This window comes from Limulus polyphemus, unplaced genomic scaffold, assembly GCF_000517525.1.
Source record: "Limulus polyphemus unplaced genomic scaffold, Limulus_polyphemus-2.1.2 Scaffold200, whole genome shotgun sequence".
In the NCBI taxonomy this organism is placed as follows: Eukaryota; Metazoa; Arthropoda; class Merostomata; order Xiphosura; family Limulidae; genus Limulus; species Limulus polyphemus.
Window position 1 is genome coordinate 842,559 of NW_013665810.1, and position 26,898 is coordinate 869,456.

The window sequence follows — 26,898 nt, forward strand, 5'->3', positions numbered from 1 at the left end:
AATTTGAGGGTAGGCTGGTAGAAATCCTGATGAGTAATCAAATCAGGTGTATGTGCACTCCATGCTTGGTACTGTTGGTGCACAAAAATATAGCTAATAAAAGGAAAAAACAAAAGGCCCATAGATTAATTTACTCTCATCCTACCTAAAAGAATTTCAAGTGTCATGGCTATTAAGAATTTTGTCTTGTTGGATATGTTAATATTCAGACATGTAAAGGAAATAATTGGTGGCCTTTCAGCTTCAAGGAAAAATGTATATATTAGGACTGTTAGTATTTATTAAACAAAGAAGTAAATATACATTAGATTTGTACAAACTTAATATTTTGAAATTTACAGATATAAATTCACCATGTTTTTCTGTATCTAAGATACCTACCAAGTGTAATAAAGTCATTTGTCTTTCAGCTGTTGCAGATGTCTGTTCTGTAAGTCAACTGAAGGATCAGTTCACCACTACATATCAAACAGATTGTGAGCTCTTCACCACAGACACCAGGCCAATTTGGGTACAGAATCTCTACAATGTAGCTGCAGCCACACCTGTGCCAATTCTTAGATCAACTGATCACTACCGAGGTGATGGTAGAAGAGGCTCAAAGATTTTTCTTTGTATGCCCGTACTTGGGGATGATCACAAAAAGTATGATCTGGAAATTGAAACACGTAGGGTAAGTAAAGGAACCAAAGAGTGAACTATGATTAAAAAAAAAAAAGTGGTTATCTTCTGGTTAGCAGTTGCTTATTTGCAGCTCATACATTTAGGACATTCATTGCTAATTGTTTTAATAATACAAACGCAAATGTAAAAGAAAAAAAAATTCTAGGACATTGTGAGATCTTCATAAAATGCCAGAACTTAATAGTCAGTTGCAGCTGAAGTAAAGACTCTCTTAAACTTATAAATTTTATTAATTGAAAAAAAAAGGAATTTATAGTATTTAAATGCATATAATTTGTTAGTTTTGAACACAAAAGCTAGTAGTGTTCTTTTATAACCAATATTAACTCATGAAATCTATAAAATATTTGCCACATAATCCTGAGATATCATGTTACTAGAGTATAATGAATTTCTTCAATTTAGATTGTTAGATACTCTGTTAATAATGTGAAGACATTATACTGTTGATAATTATATTAGAAATATCAATGTTGTAAGTATAATGTAAATAGTTTTGCACCTCCTGGGTTTCGGTTCTATGTCCAGTAACATGGTGATAAGTGGAGTTTTTTAGTTCAACAGTTACTATTAGATTTTAGCAAGCTGTTTTTTATTTAACTTTTTAAATAGCTTGTGTTGGTAAGATTGTTATTACTGTAACTTTGTAAAGAAAAACACTATTTTGGTATTGGTAGCAAATGTTTGATTGAATTTAATGCAAGTTTAACAACATCTTAATAATTTATTCATGTAAAATTACTGTTATATGAAAGAAGTCACCAAAACATGTACCGAAGGTACTGTGATAGTTAATGTCCCTATGTTAACTAACTACTGTACTAATCTCTTTAGGTATTGGCAAAGTCAAAAGATTTTTGGTTCTTTAGAGAACCCCACTTGATGAAGAGGAAATCAGATTCTCCAGTTTAGTTCCTAGAAAATACCAGAATAAGTAGCCTAGGACAATAAAATTATGATATACATAAGTTACAAAAGGGGACTAAACAATATTAAAGAATTTACTCTAAATATCTGTGAAAAACTAATTTGTGTAGAAAGAGCTCAATAGGGCTAGCTAATTTCACTCTTTCTCAGCAATATTTCTCTAAAATTCTCTCTTTAACTAAAGTTTAGAAACAAATATGGTTGGATGAACTGAATAAAAAAAATGTATCTCAGTGAATTTTTGTATTTAGGCTTAACAGCGTGGAATGACTGAGGACTCGTGATACTTTGGTTTATAGGCCTATGAATATGCAACAAGTACAGAATTACATAGAAGCCGTAAATACGCATACACTGATAATTGCTTTTCAAATTCTTTAAGAATATGCCACATATTTTTTTTTGTCAGTGTTAAAAAATCAATACTGCTGTTAAATTTGTTTACTTGTCCGAAACTTTATTTTCTTGAGTTAATAATTTTCTCTTTTTTACTTTCCGAGTTTTATGTTGTATACAGTATATAACAAAAAAGTTCAACCTTTAATTTTGTGTAACTCTGATAGAGTCTTAAGCAGTACAATAGCCTATTTCTAAAAGAAGGAAGTTTAACTGATAATTTTGGTTTTCCACGTGTTATTTTTTACAGTGGCACTTTATGAAAGGGAATTGCAAAATGGTATTATGAATTTTTGTCTGCTAAGCTGATTATAACTTAATATCTACAGATAAACACAAATTTGGTTAGCACAAGGGTGTTCACAGTCTGTGGTAACAATAGAAGAATGAGTGTCTAGGTTTTACAGCCCTTTCTTCCATCATTGATAGTGTTTTGTGTGAAGAGGTTTCATTAAGACAACATTTTCTAAGGTGTAGGGTGCACTTCCCCAGGGGAGTGCAAATGATCTATTGAAAGGGCACAAGCATTAGGGTAGAGTCAATAGTACAATAATGCAAAAATAAGCATTTTGGTATATTTTATATTAATGAAATCAATAAGTAATTACTATAACACATGTAGCATCTTAATGTGTATTACATCTTTTCACTCTTTTACTCATTTAAAAAATGAGGGGAGGGGCTTGTGATGACAAAAGTTTGGGAAATGCTACATTAAAAAAGCTTAATTGTTAATATAATACATCTTACTGAATAATCTTGCCTGTAGGATTATTAAATAACACTTATTCGCTCTAGTTGCCTTTCCCCACCTTTATTTCTGGATGAACAATAGATGATGTCATTACTGAAAAAATGCTTTTTCTTTGTTGTAATTGGTTAGAATTGGGATTCTTATTTACATAAAATACTTCTCGCATCATGTATTGGTAACTAATAACTACTCGGAATATGATCAACTATGTTATTAATAAAGACAAACTTTGTCCCCTGCTTAAATGGAACAGCTAAACACCATATTTTGTAGTTGAGAGTACAGAAAAAAACGCATGTGTATGCATACAATTCTGATCTAACTATCATTCTTCTCCATATCACAAATGCTTCCAAAATCTTCTGAGGCAAATTGTACAAAGTTTGAAACTTTTTTCATTTTTACATGTAGTTTAGCCCCTGTATGTGATGATTCTGATTTTAAATTACTGCTCTGTAGCACAGTTTCCACTGTAGGAATCTTGTGTACAATACATTGAAGTCAGTTGTTTACTCTTTACAATTTTTCTCAAACCCTCAATTGTATGTAAACAAAGACTTTGGAGATCCAATTTAAGCAACCTACAGCCATAGAAGTCCATGTACCTGTATCATTTTGAAATGTTTTATCACTGGCAGGGCAATAAGAACTACCTGGATTTTTGCAAACATTTATGTAGACATATCCTTCATGTGGTGTGATAACATGTTTCCATTTGTCACTTAAGATATTGCTCATACAGTCTTTTGACAGTTGGTTTTTGTTTATTGGGTGTGCTTTGTGAACTTGATGCTTCTATTGCTTTTGTATATCTATATCCATGTGAATTATATTGTCCATAGTTCTAAAGAAAGTTCCTACTTTAGCTGAAATTGATCACTGTGTTCTTTGGCTGCTTCTGGTGAAAAGCTGTTTAACTTTTTTTTACTGCCTCTTCTATGCAACTGGTAGCCAGTCAGGAAGTAGCCTATTTTCATCCTGTTAGAGTCATTCCTTCTCTTACCCTGCCAACAAGGCTCAAAACTACTGATATACCTTTCTTCTAATATAACCCTTCTAGAAGGGTTATACCAACTGCACTTGAATATCATCAACAAGAGGGTCAGGGCTGCTTTTAACCTGTATCTTAAAAACCATATTCAAATTTGATATTCCTTTGAAAAACCTTTGTTTCAGAAGACTTGTTCAACCCATTTTCTTTCTCCAGTTAGTGAAACATTACATAATGAGAGAGTTTTTATCCCTTCATAAATCCTAGTATTTTGATGTTGTTATGAGATGTATATAATTCAGCACTAAGAAAGAATATTCATTACACAAATCATAGACATAAATAATACTTTGCATCTTCGGTGTACCATAGAATACAATGCTAGGACAAGTGTAGTATAGTCTCTTTTTCAACTTTACCAGTTAATTTGAACATATTGGGAGTTGGGACCACGTCACTTTCACTTAGTGCATGCTGAACGTGATGTGGACCCATCTCCCATTATGAAAGTAATTGGTAAAGCCAAAATTAAATAATCAGCAAAAAGCTATTTAACTTTTATTGCAACTTATTTAGTTAAACTAAACTTTCATAAACTTTCTACTCTACTATGTAATGTTGAGACACTTTTTTACTCATTTTATTTGATTGGCTAGCTTTGTGTCAACATTAGTCTGAACAATACCTCCTAAATTTACATATTTAAGTAAAATAAATTAAGGTAAGTTTATCACCATTGCATATATTTTTAACCAACTTGTTCTTTTTTAATATTAAAACTGATCACCCTATTGAAAAATTGTTAAAAATGTACTTGAATTCTAAAAAAGGTTAGGAAAGTAATAATGGTATGAATCTGAATTTAAAATGAATAAAATGCAAAGCTGTATAATATGCTTAAGAATATCTTGCAACAAAACATTAAGTAAAGCAGATCAAATTGTGTACTTTATGTATTTTATATAGATGGTTTAAACTAAAAAAAAGGAACTTCCTACTATGTAAAGAATTTAAATATTGTGTGATAAAGGTACTTGTTTTAGATAAAATTTAGTACTAGGACCACTTGCTAAAAAACCAATATTCAAATTTTTTCTTTTGTTCACAGCCTGCCAGTATGTTTGTTACTAGAGAATGGCAAGATGAAGAGGATTTTTCAGTTAGCAGTACTGATGTAAAACCTAGAAATCATGCTTCCACTTCTTTAGAAATGAATCGTTTACCTTCTCCTGAAGAACGTGCACATGCTCTCTCCATAGACTATCCATCATCTGTTGTACCAATTGATGTCACTGAGGTTGGGTTCACCAGAATGGCCACATTTCGTCGGTCTCTAATTCATGTAAGAATTAGTTTTAACTTTCTACTGATTTGTTAATTAGTAAAGTTTCAGCTTTCTTTGTGCAGTGCAACTTGATTTCTCTTAGAAGAAAGTTTGAGAATGGTTCCTTTGTGAAATTTGCTGAAGGTAATTAGATAAAAAGTTTAAAAGAAAATATCTATTTCAATTATACTCTTGAATTAAGACATTTTATCTAATTAAAATAATGAATTTAAACTATGTATTGGTATATATTTTAAAAGTAGTTCCTTCTCACTTTTTTCTTTCATAAAGGGATAACTCTGGTATAGAATAAAAAAATGTTATGTGATATACAAAGCAATATCACAGATCAAATGCATCTAATTTACTGTGTCGTGTTACATTAATCAGTTCTTGTATCTTAATTGAGTATTTTTTTTTGTTCTTATGTCATCAAAAAGTAATTTAACATTCATCTGGAATTGTGACACAAGATTCTTTGATATTATAAAAAAATTAGTAGCCTTAGTTTCAAATACTGACCTTATTTTTTACACCACAATAATCTTGCCATTGAAGATCATAAGATCATAGCAGGGACATAGTTTGTCATATCACAATATAATTTAATTTGGCACATAAACAACTTGTTAATTTCCCTGACATGTTTGTGTTTATTAGGGAGTAGCTATAGTCCAAAAATTAAGTCATTTTTATGTATAAAATGCATAGCTTGTATATTGTAAAACCAATCAGTAATTGTACAAGAGTTATTCAAGTAATTTTTATTGTACAACCAGAAAGTTGTTGCTAATTTCATGTTTACTTACCTGAAATTGAATTTTTTTTATGGTGTTTTACACCAGGCAGGTTAAACTGTAGGAGAGCAGGTGTTTATGTAAATCAGCAAGCACTTGTTGATCAAAAGTTAGCACACAAGTACATTATAATATGCATGAGCTTTCGTGTACTTAGGGATGTAGTATTCATTACTGTGACTTGATTATTATTTGAATTCTGCAATAGTGTTAAATAACAAAGGGTTGAAGATGATAGATGTAATTACTACCACTAGATAGTTGTCAGAAAGACACGTGTAGATTAGCTATTCAGCAGAAAATTAAGTATTGCAACTTTTATTTTAGAATACCTTACATGGTCTATTGTATTTACTTACTGTTAGAAAGCTGTGTATATCCTATAGTAAAACTGTGTTAACTGTGTGATCTATATAGAGTCAGTTACCATACCATGGTAAAAAATATGATTCAGAATAAATATTGGTGGGTAGGAATAAAAAAGTGTGAAAGGTTAAACATAGTTTATGTTGGAGTATATATGTCTAGGATAAAGAAAGTCATTTATATTCTGTATTGACTTTACTAATTGTGAGATCAACTCCAGTAATTTCACTGAATCTATTAAAAGTGAATCGTCATCTTGCATAAGATGAATGTAATTGATTTAAATCCTGAATGTCCATACTCTTTCTCCCCCCCCCCCCCCCATCTGAAAGGAGTGTATGGTAGAGTTGATACATATTTTTTTTTTTGGTTTGTAAATAGTTCACTTGAGAACTCTTTTGCAATTGGGGATTAATGTTTGGGATGTTTACAGAGCAACCTGTCAACCTTTATATAGTTCTTATTACCTCACACTTCTATTGAAGTTATTGTTTGTTAGTTGAATAAATTTTGTAGCAATTTCTCTGATTCTCAAAACTAAATCATCATCCACTCAGGAATGTATCTTTTTTTATTAGTGATAACTCTGTTTGAATTCTAGTCCCGACATTGTGAGTGTGCCACAGTCGCAGGTCTCTATATGTCTAAGATTTACACAGTGAATCATTTCTGTTGGAATTGTAGTCATAACATCTGTGAGTGTGCCACAGTTCCAAGTCTTTATATGTCCATGATTTACACAGTGAATCATTTCTGTTGGAATTGTAGTCATAACATCTGTGAGTGTGCCACAGTTCCAAGTCTCTATATGTCCATGGTTTACACAGTGAATCATTTCTGTTGGAATTGTGAGTGTGCCACAGTTCCAAGTCTCTATATGTCCATGATTTACACAGTGAATCATTTCTGTTGGAATTGTAGTCATAATATCTGTGAGTGTGCCACAGTCCCAGGTCTCTATATGTCCATGATTTACACGGTGAATCATTTCTGTTGGAATTGTAGTCATAACATCTGTGACATTTTATATTTTTCACTATTTTGATAAGGTTCTACTGTAATGGCTGTTACTGATTTTTTGTGAGAAATCTCCTTACCAAAAGGAGATATCCTTGTGTTGGCTTCTACATTTAATGAAATTCATCAGTTTATTTCAAATGTTGCTTTTCTGCAAATTTTAAGCCTACTGCTTTATAAGCTTTTTTTTTTTCACAAAAAAAGTGATGGTTATATATATTTTGTTTGCCCTTTTGTGATTTCCTCTGCCATTATTTAGTATTCATGAATCTTGATGGATTTTAATTCGCTAACTTTATTGAATACATTTTCCTTCTTTTAGATTTTCTTTTCATTCTCTTATTTTATAAGAGAATTTTAATATTGCTCTTCATTACTTTGGAAAAATTTGTACATCCAATTTATACATGTATGAAGTATCCCCTTCTTTAGTGTTTTTATGTTCCTTTTATGTCTATTTTATATATTCTTTTAACCTTATTTTCTTGAATAATTTTATTCTGAAATAGTTTTGTTTTGAAAAGAAGTGAAGTTGAAGAAAGCTAAACATTCAAGTGATGTAGTTATCTCATTTTTGTGTTACTTGAATATTACCAGTTTTTTATAGATTTTGTTTGTAACCCCAAAAAAGATTATAAGTGCTGTAACACGTGAAATTGAATGACATTTTTTTTACCAACTTGGTTGCTTACTAGTAACAAAATTATAACATTAATTATAAGCTTTTATTTGGTATTGTTTTTTTAGAATTAGATAGTTGACCTGTTAACTTTCTAAGCTGAAAATTGTATTTAAGTATTGTAATAACTATATTCTACTTTCACACTTGGATTATTTAGTGTTAGGGTAGCTTAGATGTCTTTCTTATTAAATCTAAGTTTTCACTGAAGACTTCTTGCCTATAGTTAGTTTTTCTGTCAGAATACAACAGTCTGACATAGAGAAGAATTCTTAGCAGGAGAATTCCCATAATTCTGTAAGTTTCCTATCTTATTATGGCTGTTCTTTTGTTTTTGTTTTTTATACAGAAGGTTTGTATTTAATCGGGAACTCATTCAGACGTTTAAAAGATTTTAGATGGTCTGGAAGAGTTGAAAATTTTGCAGGTTCTTGGTATTTAATAACTAAGTGTTTTTAAGGTAACAAACAGTGTTGATGGATGAGTCAATTAATATTATTGATCTCTTTTCTTTTCTATTTGTTTGACTTTTAACAATTTTTTTATTAGTTTTGAGTTAACAGTATTTGTTTTTATTAGGCTGACTTTGTAATTAAGAGGAAGAAAAAGAGAAGGAACAAACGAAGGAATACAATTTCAGAAGGAAGCAGTAAAGAACTACAGGAAGTTCTGCAGCAGTCTTCAGAAAAACAACAAGAAAATTATATAGACAGCTCCTGCCAGACAGAGGATGAAGGAACATTTTGTAAATCCAGCAAAATTAGTGTACTAAAGAAATCATTTAAAAAAGAAAGAAGCTCACCAAAAGAGGAAAACAACAATGTTCCTGCAAAGGAGGAACCAGCACCAAGGAAAAAGGATCGCTGGTCAGGTCTGTATGAGTCAATGGAATTGAAATTAACAAAAGATTGGAGACTGGGTAAAAAGTCCAAGAAAAGTGGTGAGGTTGACTCATCTGATAAAGACAGTGAGACATTTCCAAATAAAAAAGGCTTGGGAAAGGGCAAAGGTAAAGGTTTCTTGCCTATATCCACTCTTTCAGCAGCCATGACTGTTGCAGTCCGCCTGCGGGAGACTTCTCGACCTGGTGAAAAACGTCCAGAAGAAGGCCAATCATCCAGCGGGAACTGGAGTGGAAGTAGCAGTACGAGAGCATCTGTGGACTTAGAGCAACAACGAACTTTGGTACATGTAGGAAGGACCAACACACCATCAGAGAGCTCTGTTGGAAAAGATTCTGTTCTTTCAGAAACTCCACAAGACACAGATGGGAGGTGAGTACTTTTTTGTAATCATTATTTAACTAGCTTACAGTATAAAAGTGAAGTCTAAAAACAGATCTGCATCTAGAGACTTGAATTTTTTCTTTTAGTGCTAACATTTCTTAGTCTATGAAATTGGAAAAAATGAATTATCTAATTGACCTCCATTATATAAAGATTAACATATTAAGGTTTTAAAGTCTTGCTTCGTTTAGAAACTCCTGTACATAAATAATTTTCATGTCTTCTCTTGTGTTTTTTAACATTTTGTTTAACATTAAACTAGAAATATCTAATAAAAGACTGTTTAAGTATCAGCAGTGTTTTTAACAGAGAAAAGTAATAGCTTTGGAAGTTCAACACAATGATCGAAGCAGCACTTTGTTTTTTGAACATGACGTATACTGTATAAGGGGTTTCTAGATATGTTACTATGCCTTCATTGTTTTATTTCTCTAACAGCCAAAATATATGAATTAAATGTTTAAACCACTTCTTAGCAGATTTAAAATGGCACTGAATTTCAAATGTTTGTATTAAGTAATAAACAAAATTATCTAAATTCAAACATTAGTACCATTGCAACAGCTCCCCCAAATTTTATTTTATCAACTTCTGGAACCTTGTATCTTGCCTAGACAATATCCTAGCCAATGTTTGAAGGTGTCACACTATAATTCTGAACTCATTGATACTAATTTTGTTTCTTGGACTATAAATAATATACTTTTGAATTTTTTACCATTTTGAGTTGAAAACTTCAATTTAAAAGTCCTTACAAAATTAGTATCTAATATTCATTGTGAACTTGACTTAATAACTGTTTATACTCTGTTGTTCAGTTTACCTATCCCCTAGTTTGCAGAGGATTGTCTCAGTATTATGTCTGTGCTTGTAACCAATACGAGTATTTAAACTTCACATATGTTTTGTATAATAAAAACTTAAAATGTAAAAATTGTAGTTGTTATTATTACTTTTTAACATGAATGATATGTTTTCATTTGGAATACTCTGAATAGCAAGTCTTTACAACTACAGTTTTAATAACAGTAATCAAGACAAGTTTAAAGATAATGATTTAACTCAGCTTGCTACCTCAGCTGTTATTAAGTATAAAACATTAACTTTTATAAGTACATACCATTATGTGAACTCTAAAGTAGTATTGCATAATATTATTAACAAAATTCTACAAAAATTAATGATGTTAGTTTTCAGAATGTTGAAAATTTGCTACTAGTAAGTTTAGAGAAATTTAAATTGTATTATCAATTTTTTCTTGATTTTGCATGTCAGTGAGTGTGTACTAGGAGTTGCCATTCTAATAACTGAACTTTTGAATGTTAAGCACACAAATTCACTGAATAACTGAATTTAGAGTATAATGTCCATTTGACAAAAAAATACTCATTAGAAAGAATAAAGAATGAAATAAACAGACTGCTGCATCTTTTTTTTGATATTTTGGATGTAAACAGAACACAATTGAAAAAACTAAGGAGTTTCCATTATAACTTGACAGTAAAATGTTTTTTTAATAAATAATATTATTCTGTGTCCTCAAAAAGACAAGTAATCCATAAAGCATGCATATTTTATGATGTGAAGATATTGTGTGTTATGACTAATGTTTTTTTATTGTGTAACAATAAAACATAAAATGTGGATTTTTAATTGCTAATTATATTATTTAGCCCCACCCCATGTTATAACACTAAAAATTGGGTTTCAGTACTGGTGGTTGGTATATCACAGATAGCTCATTGGATAGGTTTGTGCTTATTAATAAGAGCAAAAAATAAATATTTTATTTGTTAAATGTAACTAATGTAACAGCTACTTAAGGAATATCTCAAGATATTTTATTTTATTGGTGTTAGAAATAAAGAAAAATTCAATAATGATGTGGATTTGGTAGAATGTTATCAAATTATATATGAATAAACATATATGTTTCTTTCCTCTTTTTTTTCATGTAATGATGTACTTCCAAGTGTCATGCAACAACAAAATTTTGAGTCATCTCTTGAGTTTTCTTGAGAACTAGAAGTTTACATATATCATTACTGATATTTGGAAGTGTAAATGTAAATTTATGCATTTCATTGCTAAATATACAAAGATACTTATCTTTGTAATATGTTATTGAAAACATAATTTTGTTTTTTAGATCCCAAGATGGAAATTTAACTGGATATACTTCGGATACTTCAGCTGCTGCAACAGCAGCCACAGTTCCATCAAGTTGGCGCCCAGCCAATAGCAGGAGACTTGGTGTCCAAAACACAGAAGCATGGTTAAAAGCAAGTACTTTGAGACCAGAGAATTATTTCTCTGATTCCAATGGTACTCCTCCATGGATTCAGTCTCCCAAACTTAAACATTGCCATATTCCTGGTCGAGAAAATGTGGATGATGGGGAGTGTTCTGTCTATTCAGTTGATACAGATGGATATTTCACATCAATGCATACTGATAGTGGCCTGAAGAGTCAATATGAATATGGATATAGTGGAGAAGATGCAGAAAGTAGAGCTAACGACTCGTTTATTTACTTAAAACGCAGACATTCCCAAAGCTCTGTTAGCACTGTTGGGGATGGAAGTTTAAACAGTTTACTCTCAAAAACTGCCACTGAACTTTCATCTAACTCAAGTACTTTAACTAAACAAAAGAAGTGTCCACCACCACCTCCTCCCAGACTGTTTAGTACCTTGTCCAGTCAAGTTAATAACTCGCAGCCTGCAGACAGTCAAGACAGAATAACAAAAATTGTCCCAGACAAGAAATATACGACAATAAACAGTGATGTTTCAGCATCAGAATCAGATCAAGATGCTGGAGAGAGGTTGTGGAAAAAAACAGCAATAAACTCAAGCAGCTATCCTTCCATGTGTGCTGTTTCACCAGATATTAGTGAGGATGAGCAGAACAAAGCAAGGATGAATTTCAAAGAAATGGGGAAATCTAAAAAAGGTTCAGAAAAAAGTGTTAAGAACATGTATGCCAGTAATGAGACACAGACTCCTGAAGAAATTGATTCCTCAATAATTAACATGTATGGGGACCAAACTCCAATAAAGTCAAACTTTATGAAAGTAGTTGGCAACCATGATAATCATTCTGTTCGTTTGTTATCACCATCATTTTGTGAGAGATCTCTTAAATTTAGTTCATTCTCATCTGTAGAATTGTCTCCAAGGCATACGCCACAATCTAGCAACAGCTATAATATAATTCCTAACACAGCAGAAAGCTTTGCTTCAAAGATCTTTTCCAATAAATCCTCTCCAGAAGTTCCAGATAAATATGCTCATCAAATCAGAGTCACACCTATTCCCAGAAATTCTGAAGAAACCCATACAGAATCTAATTTTCCTGCTACTAGCTTCTGCTGTTCACCACCTGCCAGCACACCTGCTTATAGCTCAAATTCTAAACTTTTGGCACGTACAAGTAGTCCTAAGGGGTCATCATCTTGCAGTTCTCAGTTCTCTGTATCTCCTGACCACATAGGTAAAGAAAGCAACAAAAATGTTACCCATGGGCCTACTTCTTTACTGACCAATTCCACAAAACGTGGAAGTGGTAACTCAAACACTTCTACACCAGCATTGCCACCCTCTGCTAACAGACCTGTGGCCCATGTTACTCTAGATCCAGATGGGAAAGTTATATTTAGTTCCAACTCTCTTGGTAGACTTAGAGATGGTCATCCAATGAAATATGTAGAGCCACAGTCCCCTACACTGAGTAACAGGCGAGGATATTCTACACTGCCAGTAAGACAAACTTCTTTGCCAGTAACACCACAAAATGGAGCAGTTAAGATACTACAAGAATATAACACTCTTATACCAGCTTCCAGTCCTCTAGAATCAGCAAATAGTTCTCGATGCTCAACACCATGCTCTGTAGTGTCACTTCCAGACTTTGGAGCTCATTGGCATTCCATACAAAAAAACACCTTTCTTCCAGTCTCTAAACCTTCCACCAGTGATTCTTCTTACAGTACTCTGTATAAAATTACAAGACCCCATTCAACAACACCAATATTACAAAATAGACAAGCTTTTATTAGAACAAATTCTGGTACCACATATCAAGATAGAAGAACAGGTTTTCAAAATTCTCAATCTGTACCTATACCCACTGAATTACAAAATGGAAAAAATTCTAATTTGATGGATGAAAACAAACCTGACCATTCCATAGTTAGACCAATAAAAGTATGTTATGGAAGTAGATCAGATGAGAAACGGAATCACCAGTTTGATAGTAGATTAAATATACAACATAGTAAACATGTTCAAAATTCAGATTTTCAAACATTATATGCAGGCCCAACACAGACAAGAGATGATTATCTTTTGTCAGAAAAATCAAAATTTATACAATGTGAAAACCAATTTTTTTCACCAATCTCTTCACATTTAACCACTGCCATCTCTATGCAGAATCCCATTGAAATTTTCAGAAATTGCCAAAAGGATAGAACCTCCATACCCTTTACCCAAAGTTCGGATGTTATCAGGTTACCGAAGTCTCCTGCATATTGTATGTCCAAATCATTGCTGTATGAAGCTGAAGATCTTGTCCAGCAGTCTTCATTACATAATTTTGCACCCTCTAATGAAGTTTTGCATGTTGAACCATCTCCTGAAAAGAGTTCTCTAAAGTGCTCTACAATTGGATTGTCTCCAGTTTCAGAATCCAAAAAGACAATGTCTTCTGCTGAACTGTATGCTGTTATCCATAGCTCTAAGAAGAAACACAATATAAAATCTGATGTGGATACTTCATCTCCCTACTCCTCTGGTTCAAGTTCTCCTTGTGGTCGACCATTAACACCCACTCGTAGTGTGTTGGCAGAAACTGGATTTTTAGGTCGACGCTGTGGCCATTTGGCAGGTGATCGTCGAAGTTGGGCTGGAATAGAAAATGCATCTCCTTTCTGTGCAGGTGATCGACGTAGTTTGGCAACAGATCGTCTTGGGCCAAGAAGACCCACCAGTATGCATGACTTTAAAATGCTTCTTCTCCAAACAAGAAGCAGCACACAGACTGGGGGCGAGCGTAAAAGTGCTGCAGAACTTCTGAAGGTATCAACCCCTCAGAGATCACCAAATTCTGTATCTCCGAAATCAGCCCCTACCTCTCCTAACAGCATTAGCCCCATACAGGAGGCACACAGCTATCAACGTCCGAGCATAAATGGCCACTCTACAGTGCCTTTAAAGCGAGGCTCAAGGGCTCGGTCCTCTCTTCAACCTCGTTATGATCTATTGTACCCTCCTATCATAGAAGATTGTTCTGAAGAGAATGAATGCCTTATGGATTACCAAACAAAGTCTATGACAGCTAGTACTCATGTTCAAGCATTAAATGGTGTGACCCCACCTCAAGACATGCAGAATGGCTCCTGGAAAGATTGTAAAATTGAAGCCAGAAGACCTGCAGCTAGCACATGGGTTTAATCATCTTAATTTACATTATAACTATTTTCCAATAGTCTATGATAAATGTTGCCAAAACATGTGTCTGGAAATAGTCAGTCCTGCGTAGAAAATATGTTAGTAATGATTCCAAATTTTCTATTGTTAACTCTTATGTATCACTAACACTTCTTGTTGAAAACTAAAATATAAGCTTATAAACAGTATTGTTTTATCAGTGAAATTGGATGTTTTTTATGGTAAAAAAAATCATTGAAATTTACATTTCATATATATAGAGATATATATATATATATATATACATATATTTATTATTTATTATGATGTGGGAGTTTGTAAAAGTACTTTTCAAAACTGACTAAACTTTTTTAGTCTTATTATTAATCTATTGAAAAAAATTCCATTATTTTGATTGGACCAATAACCTTCCTTATCAAAATCATATAAAATATAAGAAAACATTTAGATCTAAATCTGAGATTTTAAGCAATGCCAAAAATAAAAGTCTTCTTTCTTAATTTAGTATAATAACAAATATGTTGTATCACTTAAAGGTGTTTAAGAACAACTTCCAACAGGTTGTATGATAGTAAGCAACTTATAAATACTGCTGGTAGTTTTATATCAGTAATTACAACCAGAAGTCAAATCCATTTCTTTTGGTGGGTTCTAGAAAGTAGAGGATGACATCCATTGGAATTTTTCATCTTCAGTATCTAGTTTAAAAACATTAATACTAGAAGTATATTGCACTTTAGCTAGTGATCACCATTGTCAGTTTAGGAGAAATAGAATAAGATGTATCTAGCAGCTTTGTCTGATGGTGATGTTTGGAAGGTTAGAGAGTGATACATCCAGTAGCATTGTCTGATTATTTCCAATATTTGTTATGGATAAACAGGATAAGATATATCCAGCAGCTTGGTCTGATGGTGATGTTTGGAAGACTAGAGCCTGATTCATCCACTAGCGTATCCTATAATCCTCCAATACCTGGTATGAAAGATAGGATTAGATATATCTAGTGACAAAATTTGATGGTTGGGTTTGAAGAATTATAGCATGATACACCCAGTAGCATAGCCTAGTTATTTCTGATGTCCGTATAGATAATTTGAGCTAACTATACAAATGTTGTTATTTATCACGAAGTTTGGAGAAGTAGTGCTTAATAAATTTACAGTTTATTTTAATGCTCTGTTAATAAGGTTTTCTAAAGTAGGAATTGTCCAGTCATAAATGAATAATCTCAGTTTTATTTTAAAGAAGTAAAACATGGAAAATCAACAGCTTAATTCAACTCTTTATAATGTTGTACTCAAGGAAGTAAAAAAACTTTGTGCAGCCAGAATCTAAAGTCATTTTTCTCCATTATTCAGTTTTTTTAAAAGTGCAGTGAGAAGAAGTATTTGTGATCAGAATATGTGTGATCTTTAAAATAAATAAATCAGTGCTGGTTGTGTAAAGACTTCAAATATTTTGCTGACATAAGCCATTGATTGTTTAGCTACATTCATTCTTAAAGTATGATTTTGTCTGGGATGTGTGCGAATGTAGTTGTGACAATAAAATATCAATATTAAACTATGTAAAAGATTTGGGTTAAAATTTCAAACTTACTTGCATTTGAAGTAACTGGAATAATTTTTGCTATAATAATTTGAAGACCCTCTTCAGCTCAAAAGACAGAACCTTAAAGATGTATGTAAAAATGTTGTAGTGCAAAGTTATACTTTCAGAAATATCAATATGTACAGGGTGCATATGAAACATCAAAATTCCAGAAGGTTCAGTCCAGAAAATAACTGAATATATTCTTTTTAGCTTTAGCTCAGGGTACATTGTTGTGTATTACTTTTTCTGATAAAACAAATTTAACAAATGAATTTGTGGATAGTCTATTTTAAATGTACTTCTTATCAATGTGTTTTTTTTGATAATGGAAAACTATACATATGGTACAGTTTCACCTTACATTAAGACCTGGATTTTACATGTTAGCTTCCGGCTTTAGTTTACAGTTAAATGTGGGTGGTACTTACAAAACACAATTGTTGGTCCTTATTTTACAGTGATTGTTGTTGTTTTTTAGTTGTATAGCACAGTTCCAGTCTTTAGCTTCTGATTAAACATGGAATCAGATGTTAATCAACTCTTCAGTAGAATTCTTTGTTTTATGTTGTCCATATTAATTGAGAAAGTTATTAAATATTTGTATTTGTAGTTTGAATTATTGTTTGACCAAGAAGGTGTAAACATTTAAAAAAAGATTGGTTGTGCTTGTTTTGTTAGTTTTATTTGTATCATAAAGAATGATGATTTTTTTGAACACATATTAATGCATTTTGAGACCATTCATATACCATCATCAGCATATGAATTCGTCTGAAAATAGCATGAATTATTTACTAAAATAGTACATTCCAGGTTTGTTAAAAATTGCATACATTTATTGTTTAATTTCCAAATGCATTATTTTACAGCTTTGAAAAATTCTTAGGTGATGAACTAGGTGCACAGTCCTTCGAGTTTTCATCTACCTTTTATTGTTCATACTCTCACAGCTATATCAAAAATCAATAATAATATAGTTAGAAATTCAAAATATATATTTATCGTACAAAGATTTCAGTGCGAATTCTTGCCTTATTCAAGTTTACTTGTTAAAATCTCGAAGTGCCTAGTATGTATATTGGTGACTAGCAAGTAAACTATATCTCTAATGAAGATTTTTAAACAGTTTATGTTTTTAAATGTATGTGCCTTGAATCAGAACTTGGAAAACAATCATTAATAGACAAAAAAACAAGCCTATATTACAGAGATATGAAAAGACAAATAAGCTAATTTTTAATCTTTTATTCTGATTTATTTAAGGTGTTTCACTATCTGTTCATGATTTTTGATTGGAGTCAACTTCCCTTTCCTCTTGTCAGATATGTCCGACAGTTTCAGATATGTCTTAAAGTTAATGTGACTATGATATATTTACATATCGGTTGGCTTATATAATTATAAATGAAAAAAATGAAGGAGGAAAGTACAATTAAGTTAAAATCATTTTTCTTATCTATGACTACTTCTCTAGTGAAACTATAAATCAATTTTTACAGTTTTGTAACAAGAGCTTGTAATGTTGTTCACCAGTCATTTTTCAGATGTTGCTTGGTTATCAGAAACTTATTAATAAACGGTAGCTAGATTAGTGATGTTCCTATAGGTAAAGATTTTAAACAATATCAGACTGAGGTACACTAGTAGTGTAGGTAGTAATTTAAGAATTCCAGACTTTTATTAATGATTTCTTGACCTGTATGAGCCATGGACCATCAGATGTTTATCTTCTCTTAGTATCATCTTAGTACAGGTCGGCAAAGGAGTGATTAGGTGTTAGCCTTTATCAACAGTTGCTTGTTGTAGAGCAGCAAAGGAGTGTGAAACAATAGCTTTCATTAAGAGCTTTTTGATGCAGAGGAGTGAGAAGTTATTGTGTCCATTAACAGCTACTTGAGGCAAAAAAGGTGTGCAGCTGCTAGCTTCCATTAACATCTTAATACTGAAAAGTGTACTTTTTAGTATTCATTACAATTTCTGGAGGAGGTTTTACTGAAGGAATGAAAACTTTTTCAAAGCATGATGAACATTTTACTCCATGTATAAATTTTGGTAGTTTTTGTTATGTAGTATGGTTGTTGAAAAAATTTTTTTAGAAGAATCAAAACAGTATTGGTACTTAAACTTACAGCAATTGTGTGATTGGCCTGCAGCATTAACAAGTGTGTGTTGTCCACAATGTGGAGTAGTACTATCTTTTGTATATTATGTTTTGTATGACAGCTTATTGAGACATTTACAGTATTGTATACTTTTAAACAACAATTACAAAGTACAATATTTACTTATTCTGCCTTACCCTTATTCTGCAGTTAGTGCAAAATATGAAAGATTAACATAATATTTTATACTAATTGTGACATGTTGGAAGTAAACAAAATCAAATTTGTTAACAGTTAGGAAATGATGGAGCTTTAGTGTGTGCTTAGACTAACTAGTGTATTTGTAATTCTTTGAAACACTGGAATCATTTGATGTAACCCTTTGGTGTCATTATTATAATTTTATTAAATCTTTTATTCTCAGTTGTGCTAAGTTAGCTTTATTTGTAGCAATAAGTTTGGAGTGTTGTTCTAATATTCTACCAAGGATATGATGAGAGTAAGTTTTCTGTACTTAGTTTTTTTTTTCATTTTTAGTTTGTGTACTTTTAACTTTTCTGTTGGCATCTACATTGAAAAAATTATCATCACTTTGTGACATTAACTTCAGCATTTCAACCATAACTCAAGAGCCTAGTATAGTTTTTTTCAAGATTTCTGGAAGGTCCACCTTTCTTAGTGTTAAATGTTATTGAAAAATTCTCACTCCAGCCAAGATTTGGATTTGATGACTTTGTGTAATGAAAACTGGAAATATCTGAATTGTTTAATTAATGCTAAGGACTAAAATTATAATTTTTCAACAACTTCCATTTTGTTACATTATTTTTTCCAGTTTTAAGGATGCTGAAATTGACTTTTCCAACTGAATTGGGACCTCTCATAAAATCTTTGAGGTCAGAAAAACATAGTTACGTGGAGACTTGCAGATCCTTACATCTAACTAAGTCTACCTGTCATAATATCCTTTAGGTTAGAATAGCATTTAAGGATTTACATGGAGACTTGGAGATTTTTACATCTAGCCAAGTCCAATACCTGTCACAATCATAAAATCCTTTAGGTCAGAATAATGTTTGTATAGTCACATGGAGACTTTGAGATTTTACATCTAGCCAAGTCCAATACCTGTCACAATCATAAAATCCTTTAGGTTAGAATAGCATTAAAGGATTTACATGGAGACTTGGAGATTTTTACATCTAGCCAAGTCCAATACCTGTCACAATCATAAAATCCTTCAGGTCAGAATAATGTTTGTATAGTCACATGGAGACTTTGAGATTTTTACATCTAGCTAAGCTAGTGCATCGTGGTCATAAAGTTTTTGGTGCATTAAGGTAAATGAAATTATATGCATAGATTAACATAAACATTAATATTTGTGTGAGTGGTACTAGTTTTGCTTTTCAAGAGTTCATTATAAAAGATATTTATAGTCACAAATTGATAACATGACAACATAATACACTATGCCATGTGACAGCAAAGGAAAATAGTTATTTCTTCCAACCTTTGTAATAAAGGTAAATGAAATTATATGCATAGATTAACATAAACATTAATACTTGTGTGAGTGGTACTAGTTTTGCTTTTCAAGAGTTCATTATAAAAGATATTTATAGTCACAAATTGATAACATGACAACATAATACACTATGCCATGTGACAGCAAAGGAAAATAGTTATTTCTTCCAACCTTTGTAATTTGTTACACTAACAAACGGTAAACTAATTTTATGAAACAAATAAAATTAATTAGTGCTCGTGGTTGAACATTAAATTAATTCTTGGAGCTTTTCTCACTCTCTTACACCCCCTTTTTTTTCTCCTTTGATTATATAATTATAAGACTTTTGTAATAAATTGAAGTGTACTTAGATTAGTGTGCTATGTAAGGGGATTTTTATGTGTCGGTTAACAGTTTTTAATTGAGTTGTACATGTTAATCAAAATTAGTGTCATATATAAATGTCTGAAAGAAAAATGATAGATTTTGACATTAGGGGAAACAAGTAGAACTTGAAATCTGTTCACACGTCTCTCATAAAGTGCCATGTTTGATAGTTGATACTAATGTAAGGCTTAATAATTTAAGTAATAACTTGCATTATGAAAAGTCAACTAGTGCACTGGATTATGCATATCACTGGCACAACTGCATTGACTTAATTTGTTTTCTAATATAAATAGCAGTTTTAAATTGTTGACTCTTACTTTATAATTGTTTTACATTAACCACTTGAAAGAAGCAGCCATCAGAATTTCTACACTTGTACAATAATAACATTATCATAGTTTTGTTATATAAAACATCTTTTGAAATCACTTTTTTCTTCTTTTTTATTTGACAAATAACTTTTTTTTTGTATTTTTGTACAATAATCTTTGTTATCTGTTGTTTGTTATATGAGAAAGATGAGTGTGTATGTTCTTTAAACATTTGGTGTTGCCAACATTTGTGGCACATTTTTCTGTGAATTTTGTAATGTTTTTGATATAGTATTTCACATTTTTGAGTGTGTACATATATTGTATTTTTTGCAGTTTTAGAAACTTGTAGAGAGCTAATCAAAGTAAATATATCATTTCCCAGCAATACAAAAATAATTAAAGTTAGATATTAAAGGAATACACGTGTCCTGTAATTGATAGCTATCTGTACTAGACTTACAATGTATATGTGTAGCACACTTTGCCACTAGATTAATTCATAATCTAAAATAGTATATGGTGATACTTTCTGATCAGCTCTTACCAAGATTCTCTCTCAGCACATTTTGCTACCAAATTGATTAATAGTGGCACTTTTTGATCAGTTCTTGTCCAAGTTCTCTCTCAGCACATTTTGCAACTAGATTAACCCATTATCTAAAATACTTCATAGTGGCACTTTTTGATCAGTTCCTGCCCAAATTCTCTTTCAGCACATTTTGTCACCAAATTAATTCTTAATGTAAATTACTACGTTATGACAATTTCTAATTGATTCTTGCCCAGATTGTCTCTCTCAGCACATTTTGCTAACAAATTGATTAATAGTGGCACTTTTTGATCAGTTCCTGCCCAAATTCTCTTTCAACACATTTTGAAACCAAATTAATTCATTATCTAAAATAGTTTATGGTGGCACTTTCTGAAAAGCTTTTGCTCAAATTCTCTCTCTCTCTCTATAGGTTTCTGACATTTTAAGTTGACTGTATTAGCTAGTAAAAAAAAACAAACAAAAAAACAGTAAAGTTGTAAATAAAGTTTACTGTTTGAAAGAAATGCATGTACTTAAATATTATAGGGAAAGTACCTTTGATTAAGACTTAGTAAATGATTACTATGTAATAGTACTTTGCAGTTTGGTTGACAGCTTTCATTTCCACAACTTACATCATTAATCTACCACTGAAGAGATTTAAAAGGCAACTTAAGTTTAAAATGGAGAATTTGATCTATTTTGAGTTCAGAAAAATAAGAGTTATTAGAAACACTTCTAAATTCAAAGTTTGGTAAGTTTAGACATTGAATAACAAGTTGCCTTTCAGCATACACATGCTATTGACAATACCATTGCATTTCGGGTTAAAGAATCTGTATTAAATCAAGTAGAAGAATAATGTAATGGTATTAGTTAAAATTAAACATATTCTATATGCAGAATCTGTCTTGAATCTAACCCAAACACGTCCACGAAAGTTTCCAGTTGTCATTTAATTATTTCAGATTCATTCCAGCCCTTAGCATACTGTGATATACTGCAAATTTATGAGTCAGAAATTAAAGGCATGTTTAGTAAAATATATTGCTATTTTATAACTTTCTATTGTAGGTCTTCATTTATTGTTAAGTGGTTTTAAACAAAATTCTAATGGTGGCAGAATGTATTTATTGTTTCTTGAGAAACCATGCATTAAGCAAAATTAGTTTTATGTGTAATAGATAATGGCCTTGAGATTGTTGTAGTGTTTACTGATGTTAAAAAAAACATTTTACCACTTTAGACATTCTTCTTCTGGAATGTTGTCAGACTGAATATTCTGAAAATCATGAAATTTAAAGTAACATGAAGAATCATTTGATGAAATATTCAGTTTAATTAGCTTAATGGAGATGAGTAAAATATGTAACTTGTTATTTCTGTGGCTTAAAATGTATGTAGCTGGATAGTTAAGTCAAAAGCTCAGTGATATTCCTACATTCCTTTCATTTCAGAGTTAAAGAGCTCCAGTTTGCACCCCTATCTTGTAGTAGTTTCTCGTTAGTTGTGTTCTGTGATACACCATCTACACTTAGGAGTTTTTTGTTGCAGGTTTGTTAAAGCTATTGATACCACTTTATTGTCATAAAAGGATTTAGAAATGTGAGATCTATGCAGCTGTACAGTATAATATTCGAGAGAACAAAAGTATAGGTTTACAGTGTATTTGTATATGTGTTTGTAACTAATATTTTTATCTTTTTTTCTATTTAGAATGGCACTGTTTATTACTGATTTATCTTTGACATGAAATCATACTTGTAGATTCTCAAAGAATAAATTGCTTTTCTTCATTTGGTATTGTGGAAACAATTTTCTTGTGCATATAATATATCTTATTCTTTATTCAATATATAATGATTAAAATATAGAGGGGTGGAGTTATAGTGCAAAAGAGGCGTTTAGTATGTCGATATTCATTCAGTGATGGAGATAATTAAAAATGTTTAAAATAGTTGTGTTAATATCCATCTAATGCATTGGTCAAATCATCCATGGAAGCTCATTATTACATAGATAATCAGGTCGTGGAACTTGGTTAACTTTGTAGGATCAAATCTTTGAAGAGGTTAGTGACTCGTTACCTGTAATTAATCTCCCCCAAGATTTGATTAATTATTTTGTAGGATCAGATCTGGGGAGATATTAATTATATATAACCAGTTATCAATCAGGTCATGGAATTTGGTTAACTCTGTAGGATTAGATTATAAAAGATGTAAGTGTTAATTTTTATCCAACATTGAGTGAACAAATTTGTGGGGGCAATTAGATCTGATAAGAACGTTAAGTAGATAAAACTTGCATATATTCTATGTAAATTTAGTATAAAGTTCGGATTATCATTTATTTTTGGTAGACTACATTCTTCTGTGTTACGTTAATGGGTTTCATATCATTGAAACATTAAAAAAATAAGATAAAAAACTGAATTTAGGTGAACCATTACAAGATTTGAATATATTTGGTGATATTTACTATTTGATCTTGGCTTAAAATCTTCCCATTTGTCCACTCGGTGTAGAACTGTGAGACAGTGATGAAAAATATTCGGACTTTAATGAGAAAATTTCTATATACAAAAGATAATTACGAAGAAGGTAAATTTCAAAGAATGTAAGTAAAAAATTTTATTACGTTCCTAAGGATTGTAACAAGTTCAATTTCAAATTTAATATTTTTTATGTTATTCTAAATCTTTCTTTATCTGATACAATATGAAGAAAAATACCCCAATACAAAATATTGGGCAGACAAACTAAGAGACCATAAGTTTCTGCAAATAAAACTAAAACAAATGTGTCATACTATAGATTTTAATCTTAGAACTATTGATGAGGTCCTACCCCATTGGCTTTTGTAAACTGATACCCCCCCGTCGGCTTTGAGCGAAGTTCAATAAATAACAAATACAAGGTCAAACTAGTAGAAGCTTTCCTGAAATTGTTGATGCCTTATGTAACCATTACCTCAGCAAAAGGATTTGGGCATGTTTAGTATTTGGTCATAAGGTTTACAAGGATTTCAGCAATTACTGAAGAACCACTACACAAAATTTAAAGAGATTACCCATTGTTTTACTACAGACGTATTCTGTACTACTTAATGATAGGGTGAAATTAATAGCTATTTAAACTTTGATATCCTGTGAGAACTTGGTACCAATAGAGTGATTAAACATGTTTTGTACTTTCCTGTCAATCTTTTAAAACATTATTAGGTCATTCAATATGTTAGAGGAACTGTAGGAAGGTAATACAAACAATACTGAAAATAACCGTATTTTAACACCCAATTCTCGAGTCAAGGGGATAATTAAAATGCCATCGTTCCAAAGAAGTCTAAATTCGGAATTAATTTTTTAACGAATTGATAGTACGTCTGGCTTCCTTTGCGAGTAAAATGTCAAGAAAACAGGTACTTTTCTCTTCTTTTTTTTAAAAAAAAATTGACAAAGAACAAGATATATGAAACAAAATAACACACGACGTCCTGCTAAATTTCGGAAAATTGTGTGTTTTTTCCATAATAACTTGGAAGAATGTAAGTTATTAGTGCATCATTTATCATAAATGGCGCTTTTTTAAAGGTGTAAATTCAAAGTAGCATGTGTTTGATTGTCTGGAATGTTCGCGTTGCCAGTGTGACCAGAGAGCCCCCCCCCCCCCCCCAGTAGCACAGTGGACTTCCAACGTTAGAAACCGGGCTTCGATACCCGTGGTTGGCAGAGCACAAATAGGCTATTGTGTAGTTTTATGCTTAACTACAAACAAATCAGTGAGATAGTGATGTGTTTTAATTGTTTGGAATGTTCTCGTGATGGGTGTAAAGGTAGTGATGTGTTTACTTGTTGGGAGTGTTCTCGTTGCGGAAGACAAAGATATAGAGAGCATTCAATTCTAATGAAAGGGAAACAACCGAAAAAGAAGTATGGAAGACTTGCGTAACGCATTGATATCAATGATAATTCTAGTCATTTTTTCAGCATTGTAAACAGCGGAAATGCAACATTAGGATTGAAAGATATTGAAGGACATGCTAAGATGATTAAACTAGCTGTTACTAATTTACCCAAATCTGGTGAATTCATCATTGATCCTGCTTATCACAAATAAACGAGGTAGCAGCAACGCAAATCCCCACGCCCAGTGGCTCAGCGGTAAGTCTGAAGGTTTACAGCGCTAAAAATCGGGTTTCGATACCCCTGGTGGGCATAGCACAGATAGTTCATTGTGTAGCTTAGCAACAAATAAAGCAACGCAAAATCGATGAAAACGGGAAACAAATGTCTTCATCAACTCGAGCTAGAACAAATAACATATACACATCTACCCCAACTTGTCAGGATATTCAATGAAGATCCAAGGATTCAACTTCTGATCACTTATTGAAGCAACTATGCGGTATCAGCTGAAAATAAAAAAAAATATCTGCAATGAACTCTCAATATCAGAAAACAAACACGTTTCCAAATGTGCCAGCTTTGTACAATTAGGCGATATTGGTGCTTAATAATTCATAACTAAGGTTTTTTTGCTTGTCGAACATCGTGTAAAATGGACTCATTTTCCAGAAAACGACACTTTTGAAATTTCGTATTTCCTGAAATATCTAGACTTGTATTTTATGTTACACTCTGAAACGTTACCTAAATATCGGAGTTAGCCATTCGAAATTTACAGTGTATTTTTAAAGTGAAACTGTCCCACTGACATGTAAATCGGGTATTTAAACAATCTATAACAAGTTGGAAATTATCATGTTTGCCTCACCTTTCTTTTAGGTTTTATAGGGCCGCAATTCTTTACAGTAGGTGTTTGTAACTTGTTAGCAATAAATTTCAATGATAAACAAACAGCGCACAGTCCAATTGTTTTAAAATAATATATTACACCAAGTCAAACGTATATACAAATGTACGCTACACAGTTAATCACCATAGTTCAATCCAGAGCTGGTTCAGTTACTTTAAAACTCAATTGACAAGACAAATTATTCTTCTCTACTTTGTTATTACAATATAGTCTGCGATTATTACACTTTAAAATTCGCCACTATACACTCTTTATGGTCAAATTCATTGTCATCTAGTCTATTTCTATCTCTCTCTTTTTTTTTTTACTAATTTTTCGACAAGTATATATAGATATACTCTCGACACCAATCTAGAACTTTCTACACCCTAATAGATAATATATGACGCAACAATACTCAATTAAAGCAACGAGAAAAATTCAGAAGGTTCCAAAAACATGATGTCAATTCACAACAATTGAACTACACAACAAATAATTCTTAAACATTTATGTAAGCAAACTTGTCATAACAATCGTTTCTAAAAATAAGTTACTTTAACATTCGCACTATATGAATTAAATACTCTCACGTTAAGCTTAAAATGAACGGTCGTGTATATCTAACACTTTCCAAGACGTTTATTGTGTTTTTGGAGCATAAAGACAGCACAAAAATCCGAGGTTCTTTTCCCTGCGTTGGATAGAGCGTAAATAGTCCATTGAATAGGTTTTCACTAAAAAATAAATACAGTTTATGATATTGTAGACTGTGTTTCGATAATATTTATTCTGGATTACTACACTGTAAAAGTTCGAGTTAGGTTACTGTAATTATGGAATTTGCTAAATTGAGGTTTTAGTTTGTATGTGGCTTTGAAGAATTAATTTGTAACAGAACGAGATATTTTGTAGAAATAGTAGTATTCATACATCATTGTCAAAAGTTGTTGTTTTTTCTGGGAAGTAGTGCACAGGAAAAGT

At 31.8% G+C, this 26,898-nt stretch overlaps 1 protein-coding gene across 1 annotated transcript in view; it reads left to right on the top strand.

Moving 5' to 3' along the window:
• Positions 1-14,809, top strand: part of LOC106478330 (Nance-Horan syndrome protein-like) — a 53,680-nt gene extending 38,871 nt beyond the window's left edge. Inside the window, exons 2-5 of the mRNA XM_022381926.1 lie at positions 411-673; positions 4,861-5,094; positions 8,515-9,209; positions 11,371-14,809. Of these exons, the coding sequence (XP_022237634.1) occupies positions 411-673; positions 4,861-5,094; positions 8,515-9,209; positions 11,371-14,677 (4,499 nt within the window). The 3' untranslated portion in view covers positions 14,678-14,809. The remainder of the gene's footprint in view (positions 1-410; positions 674-4,860; positions 5,095-8,514; positions 9,210-11,370) is intronic.
• Positions 14,810-26,898: the final 12,089 nt, after the last annotated feature.